General features: G+C 36.5%; 1 protein-coding gene across 3 annotated transcripts in view; it reads right to left on the bottom strand.

Annotated features, from left to right (window-relative positions):
- Positions 1 to 447: 447 nt before the first annotated feature.
- dtx2.S (deltex 2, E3 ubiquitin ligase S homeolog) overlaps positions 448 to 7940 on the bottom strand; it is a 44569-nt gene continuing 37076 nt past the window's right edge. For 2 of the 3 annotated variants that reach the window (XM_018248013.2, XM_018248014.2), the window contains 3 exons: positions 6457 to 6618; positions 3642 to 3731; positions 448 to 2481 (listed from right to left, as the gene is read on the bottom strand). In XM_018248013.2, the coding sequence (XP_018103502.1) occupies positions 2257 to 2481; positions 3642 to 3731; positions 6457 to 6618 (477 nt within the window). In that variant the 3' untranslated portion in view covers positions 448 to 2256. 3 annotated transcript variants of the gene reach the window in all.

Below are 7940 nucleotides of genomic sequence, written 5' to 3'. Positions count from 1 at the left end.
ACATTTGTGAATGGGGTATGAAAGATTTCTTTTTAAAATTCAATGGAAAAAAAAGCTATTTTAAGTCAATCATCTTTAACAATGTCAACACCTGATAAGCGATTAAGATTAAGCGATAAAACGTTTCACTACTCATCCGAGCAGCTTCTTCAGTTCAACTGACTGGTGTGGGAAGTTTTCGGCATATAAACTCTTCCACTAATCCAATCACAACGGCACATTGTAACTCTTCAGAGAGGTGACATTTGAAGAAATTCACAGAGGTGTTGATTCTGTGTAGTTACTGTGATAAGATTATCCAATGTGTCATGCAACTCCTGTGATTGGATTAGTGGAAGAGTTTATATGCCGAGAACTTCCCACACCAGTCAGTTGAACTGAAGAAGCTGCTCGGATGAGTAGTGAAACGTCTTCATTGATTACTCAGCAAGTCCAGTTGTTTTTAGATTGACCTATACTAGATAATTCACCAGTGTGGTTAATATGGTGATTGTCTATTTGTGATGTCTTCCAACATCAATTCTAATCAACAACAACAACAAAAAATAAGAGGCAAACCGTCGAATGCACTGAGGATGGTCTGACCAAATGGACAATAAGGAGGCTGACTGATAAAGGCAGAAAATAGAGTCCAAAAAGTCAGCAGCAGCCATCATTTAATCAATTAAAAATAAAGAAATAATATATTTTTGTATATGTATATATTATATATGCCTCTGACGTTAAATATATACCAACTGTGATGCATTCAAATAGACTCTGATGCAGGCAAGGTTGCATAGAAAAAGGACATTTTTTTATTGGGTTCATTTAGAGGAGTCATTGCTCTTATCTGTGTTTTACTTTTATTTACTCTGTTGCATTAAATATAACATTATCAAAGGATGATATATGAGAACGGATAGCAGTGCTGGAATTTTGAGCCGGTAATCCTTTGCCAAAGCACTCCTAATAACCTCCCAGAGAACTGGCAGCCATATCTAAGCATGCCATTTTTCAAACTTAAACTTACTCAGGGTCATTATTAATATAGGTATAGGATCTGTAAACTCATTATTCAGAAAGACTGTCTCCCATAGACTCCATTATAATAAAATATTTTTTTTAAATGATTTTCTTTCTCTATTATAATAAAATAACCATATCTTGTAATTGATCCCAATGAAGATATAATTAAAATCCAGCTTTTTGGGTTTATATTGTATGATTTTCTATGGGACTTTAAGTATGAAGATCCAAATTACAGAAAGATCCGTTATCTGGAAAACCCCGGGCATTCCGGTAACAGGTCTCATACCTGTAATTCCCTAATGCTCCACCATTAAAGGGGCAGTTGAAGTTTAAGTTAACTTTTAGTATGATGTAGACATTAATATGCTGAGACAATTTGCAATTTGTCTTCATTTGTATGGGTTTTTCTGTTTTTAAAACTTTTTGTTCAGTAGCTCTCCGGTTTGGTATTTCAGCAGCTAACTGTTTGCCAGGATGTTATTCAAACCACTGCCTAGTTGCTAGGGTAAATGAGAAACTGGAATAGGAATGAGCGAGGGACTAAAGATAATAAAAAAGCAGCAATAATAATTCAATTGTTGCCTGGATCAGTGAGCCCTATTTAAAAAAAACTGACAGAAGACAAAGGCAAGCAATTAAAGAATTATAAATAAATACATAAAATAAATAACGTAGACCAATGGCAAAGTTAATAGGAATAGGACATTCTATATCATACTAAAAGTTTACTTAAATTTGAAGTAACCCCTTAGGTCTCCTAATGCCTTACAAACGTACCTAGGAAATGTATGGCACCGCCCTAACAAGTACCAACTTATAGAGTGAATTGGAAAAAAAGAAAAGTCAAAAATAAGGTTGGGGTTTTAAACTAATTATCATCAATATGTTGTTACGAAAGAATATAGGATTTGCTTCATCCGATGCCATTATTTTATCAGAGAAAAAAATGAATGTGTAATAGAATGTTGCCATGAAACTCGTCATGAAAAATCCTCTCACTTATGCGTGTACAGAGATAAAGAAGATGGAGAGTCCATACTGACTAAACCCTGTCCTGCAGGGATAGTGATATGAACCAGCATGTCAGTCATGTACAAAACAAGGCAGACTTCCCCAGCATTTTTGTAAACCTCTTCAAGACATATTGCTCTACTGAAAAAGGAAACCTGTAATCAAACTTTAAGGCCACATTTATCAGAATGCTCCCCTTAAAGGCAGCAAAAGGCAGCCAGTGGAACACAATGGTCACATCTTTAAGCAGTCCTCAGTGACTCCTTGAGCGGCAAGCTCTGCAATGACATTGTCCAGGTAATTAGGGTCAGGGTAGCCATGTCCACTAAAGTTAGAGTTCATTTCAGTCTTGTGGTGGATTTCATTCCACACTACTGTATCAGATTCCCCTGTTGTGCTGGAGACCCCAATTGTAAAAATCAGTCTCCTGGCCCAGGCAAGCTTCAGCAGCTCGAGTACCTGAAAAAAAACGCAAAATCTCTTTAAAGGGTAGTCTTCCCTTATAATATTGTCTAGCATACAGCTGCCTAAAGTCTCAAGAGTTAAGCTTGAATCCCCAATACACGATGCACATTACAGTCATAACATGCCATCTACTATTTCTTTGGTTATTCATACCATACCACGTCATTGTTTAGCATGGAATAGTCACTTCACTTTCCACTTATCTAATCTGTGCTCCTAAACAAATGTGTTCTTTGAGTAAAACTCATTTATATAAAATACTGGCACTGACATGACCTTGAGTCAAAAGTAAGGTACACTCAAACTTGATTCTGGTTATGTTCAGTTAGACTTAGTTTTCAGTCTGTTTAAACCCTGTCCCAACTGTTCAAGACTGTACAACATTAGATCAGATCAAATTAGATAACTCCAGGGCTGGAGTTATGTAAAGGCTAAAAAGATCTGTGCGAAGGGGAAGCAATGTTTTATAAGTGAGAGACTTCCCTAACTATAAATAAACTCGTTCCAGTGTATTTACTTTCAACCTTTACTGCCAGTGGCTTCAGGTTTCATTTAGTTGGTTTAAAAAAATTGCTTGAGTTTATTATTGCAGATAGGCTGGAGCAGGAATCAACCTGGGGGACACCACAACACCAATTCATCTAAGGTGGCATAAGAGGTTTAATAGGCAAAACAGTAAGAATACTAAACAATCAGATTTGATTATTGGTTTGTTTGGTATTTAAATAGTCCAGTGAATCGTATTGTGCAACTTCACAAGGGTTATCTTTGTATATATGTTTTGTGTCTCAACAGTGCCACCTTGTGTTGCCTTGCTGATCCACATAAAACCTCTAATGTGCAGCCTATTTCTTGCACTATGAAAACAGATTTTACCAGAAAAGAAAGGCCACTACATCACAGCTGTGTGAAAAAAATGTGCATTGTGGCTCTGGTCCTAATACTGTTCTCATACAATCTCTGTGTAAGCTAAATATGCAGCCCTAAAACTGGTTGATAAAAAAGATAAAAGTCCCATTATGGCTGGGCAGCTGGTTTAATAAGTTAGATATGAAATGTACCTTAGCAACAGCTAGAGTATACATAGTCTTTTGAGAAATTATATGTAGAGGTTTTAAATAAAGTAAATTAGCAATGATGTGATGGCTACTTACCAGTCTACCTTTCTCATTATCTGGAAGGTAGCAGTGGCGTGGAAAGCCTCTGGCGGAGTATGGCTTACCGGGATTTGGGTGTCCAGGCCCCTGTAGTAAAAAATAATTATTAATTTATATGCTCAAAAGCCTTGTCTCAACATAGCCCAGTGTATGTGCAACAACAATCTTTTCTACCAATGGGTGACTATTATTGGCAAAGTGGAAAGGTTATAATAACAATTTGATGCATCCTGAAATGCTGCACCTTGCACTGTGTAATATCCTCATTATTCCATATATATACTACAGACCTATGACTAATTCTATCAATTTGCTAAATAAATCCTACACTCAAAGCATTCATCAGCCCATATTAAATACATATCCCCATGACTAATCTTTATGAAAGAGGACTGGGCTGGATTTGGGGATGTCCAACCTGTGGCTCTCAAACTATTGTACAAGAACTGCCAGCAATGCCCATGACATCCTTGGTGAAAATATTCCAGGTAACCATAGCAGTAGTGGTTACAGTTGCAACTGTAGTATATATGCAGCTAGGAGAGCATTCATTCTTCAGGCAAATTCAGGCGTGCATATTTGAGTCATTTCCGACATGCCCTTTTTAAAAAAAAATTATTGGAAAATAGAAAAAAAACACCAAAACAAATTAAACTTTAAAATCGCAAAGCCTTAATTAAGAAATAACTTACTGAAACTCTGCTCAGAAAAGGTGACACGCCGATGATCCATCGTGCGGTGCTCGATTTCTCCTCCTTGCCTTATAGGAGATAGCCAGGGAGGAGAAATCGAGCACGGCATGATGGATCGTCGCAGTGTCGCCTTTTCTGAAGAGGAGCGGAAGCAGAGTTTCAGTAAGTTACTAAGGCTTTGCAATTTTAAAGTTTAATGTGTCTTGGTGGTTTTTTTTCTATGTATACTAACAAATTTTTTAATTTTTTTTTTTGATGTTACTGGTCCTTTAATGTGCACTCAATTTTGTGTCCATTCTAGCACATTGAACTTGCATTCTTAAATGAGCCCTTTGTCTCTAAGCTCAGATACCATGAACAGATACCACGGCATTAGGGAGATAGATATCTGGAGAGAATTTTGGAGATGTTACCCATTGCGACCAATCAGCAATTAGATTTAAACAGTCACCTATAAGTTAGAAAACAAAAGCAAAGATCTGATTGGTTGCTATGGGCAACATCTCTGGAAATCTCTCCAGAAATTTATATTAGTAAACATGCCCCTAGGTCACAAAACTGGTGTACTTTCAGCTACTACTTATACCCATCAGAATAAATTCCTTGAGTGTATCCTAAAGGGACTTGGCCTGGCCCATTATACACAATTGCGGAGAAAAAACAGGAAAACGAAGAACATGTGAGAGTATTTTCTGAAACCTTAAAGGAATTGTTCAGTGGAAAAATAAAAACTTGGTAAATAGCCAGAACACTACTTTTCAGCTCTCTTGGTTTACACTGACTGGTTACCCTGGTTACCAGGCAGTAACCAATCAGAGAATTGAGGGGGGCACATGGGTCATATGTGTTGCTTTTACATCTCAGCTGAATGCTGAGGATCAATTACAAACTCACTGAACAGAAATGTACCATGTGGCCCCCCTTCAAGTCGCTGACTAACTCAGAGTTAGAGAGCTGAAAAGCAGGAAGTAGTGTTCTGGCAATTATGTTAGACATCCAGTCACTCCAGCCTTTATACATTATATTTTTGGCTAACTAACTATATTAGAATTTTTTTTTATTTTGCACAGCCTATCTATTTGCGTTTCACACTGAACTGTTCCTTTAAATACTGTAGTTGGAATTTATTAAAGGAAAAGAACGTGAAAAGTTGCCAGTATATATAATATATATATATATATATATATATATATATATATATATATATATATATATATATATATATATATATCCCAGTTAATTAAAACATTTTCAGCCTCATTGGAAATGAATGAAACAACATTGGCATGCATGCAGGATTTTTCTCAATTATGCTAGCAGACAAGAAAAAAAGTTGCACGTTTTTCTGCATTTTGTCCCCACAAACTCAAATTTTGCTTACTCTAACATACGTTTTTAGAAATGGTGCAACATTTTACTATTACTTTATTCGGAATGATACATTTTCTGCTATCACCCTGATGTAGCCTTAACAACCACCAGAGGCCAGCGGAGCACAGACAAAAAAGAAATTACAGGATGGAAGCGTGGGTAACACTTGTAACTCTTGTTTTTGCCTCTCCTGCTTATGTTTTATGTTCATCCTCAATTTATTTTCTGGGGTTGCCTGTTACATTACACCTATGTGATGCGGTGCCATGGTTTGTGGGTATGTTAAATGTATTGAAGTGGAAATGAATAAGAATGAATCAGTGCAAACCTTTCATGATCCCCAACCAGTAGCTCGTGAGCAACCCCTTGGATGTTGCTCCCAGTGGCCTCATAGCAGACTATTATTTTTGAATTCCAAGCTTAGAGGCAAGTTTTGATTGCATAAAAACCAGGTGAACTACCAAACAGAGCCTCAATGTAGGTTGACAATCCACATAGGGGCTACCAAATGGCCAATCACAGCACTTATTTGGCACCCCAAGAACATTTTTTATGCTAGTGTTGCTCCCCAACTCCTTTTATTTCTGAATGTTGCTCACGGGTTCAAAAGGTTGGGGATCCCTAAGGCAATACTGCTTTAAAACCTGTGAATAATGTGTACATAGCACTGGTGTTTCAGTTTTAGAAATGTGTGACATTGCTTCATTGTTTCTCTGAGGGATTATTCACTGAAAGAAGATCATTTGTACCTGTGTTCCTGGATGTATGGTGTACACAATATAGATAGTAGCACAATCCTGGTGGCCAGGCAGAGACTGAGGGATTGAGGAGAATTCCATGTTTCCTTTCGGCTGTGTTCCAGTCTTCTCTCCGTAAATTGTTTTACATGCTGGACACTGTAAACTGCCATCCTATTAAAAATCAAATGTTTTTAATTATATTACATTTGCAGTGATGACATCCCCCCAATAATCTTGTGGAATATATAAAGGTGTGGTTCAAAAAATAAGGGATCTTTCCATAATCTGGATATCAATAGTCTACTATTAAAAGTTAACTAAAAATAATGTTAAATAAAAATAAAAGTGAATTAAACCCAAAAGGATTGTTTTGACTACAAAAGACATTAATTCTATATTAGCCGAGATCAAGGACAACATACTATTATATTATTACAGAGAAAAGGAAATAATTGTTTAAAATTTTAATTAATTCATTAAAATGGAATCTATAGGAGATGGTCTTCTGAATGCGGAGATTTCTGGATGGCGGGTTTCCAGATAACAGATCAGTGAAGTGAGGAGGAAAAATAGTACAGGTATGGAATCTGTTATCAGGAAACCCGTTATTATATATTTCAAATGTGAAAAAATGATTTAATTTTTCACTGTAATAATAAAACAGTACCTTGTACTTGATCCAAACTAAGATATCATTAATTCTTATTAGTGGCAAAACAATCATCTTGAGTTTAGTTAATGTTTAAAGTCACTTTAATCTATGGAGATCCAATTTATGGATAGACCCCTTATCCGGAAAAGTCCAGGTCCCGAGCATTCTGGATAACAGGTCCCATACCTATAGTAAAATTTTCTGGTGGACTCCGACACCCCAGTCCAATTCTGTCCAAGGCTAATAACATTGAACACTTTATTTCAGTTTTCACTCTTGCCTTTATGGGCTCCCGGCCAAAGAAAAGTAAATGTGACTGCATCTAGACCTGTGTAACTACAGAATGTTCTGGCCAGTGTGAATTCTATGAAACCATTCATCATCCCCTTAAATGTTTAGATTTGCTGTAGCTGTATTAGGTTACTTGTGTAAATCTGATCTGAACATGAAACACAATAACAACGAGGGAAGGCTGCTGATCTGGATACTGAGCACAACTTGGCTTTTACCTTAAAGCTTAGTATTGCAGTAGAAACTTGTTTTACAGGAATATATTCTTTGCACAATAAACGGGGAAAAACCTGCCAAACATTATTTAGGAGAACAGGTGGTTGCTGTCAGCAGTAGTTCAGGAAAACCACAAAATTTTATGTAAAGTAAACAAACTCAATAAAAAGCTGGATTATGATCCATATGGCCTTAAGGTGTATTTTAAATGTTATTTCTGCATTATATTTAGTATAAGGCAATACCTACGCTGCTTTCAATTATATTGAGGATAATGGAGTGTTACAGCACTAGTGCTGCAATAATAAACATTATAATTTAGCTACTACAGCTT

This window comes from Xenopus laevis, chromosome 2S (assembly GCF_017654675.1).
Source record: "Xenopus laevis strain J_2021 chromosome 2S, Xenopus_laevis_v10.1, whole genome shotgun sequence".
Taxonomy (NCBI): Eukaryota; Metazoa; Chordata; class Amphibia; order Anura; family Pipidae; genus Xenopus; species Xenopus laevis.
The sequence above is the reverse complement of the archived record's forward strand: the minus strand, read 5'-3'. Positions and strand labels throughout refer to the sequence as shown.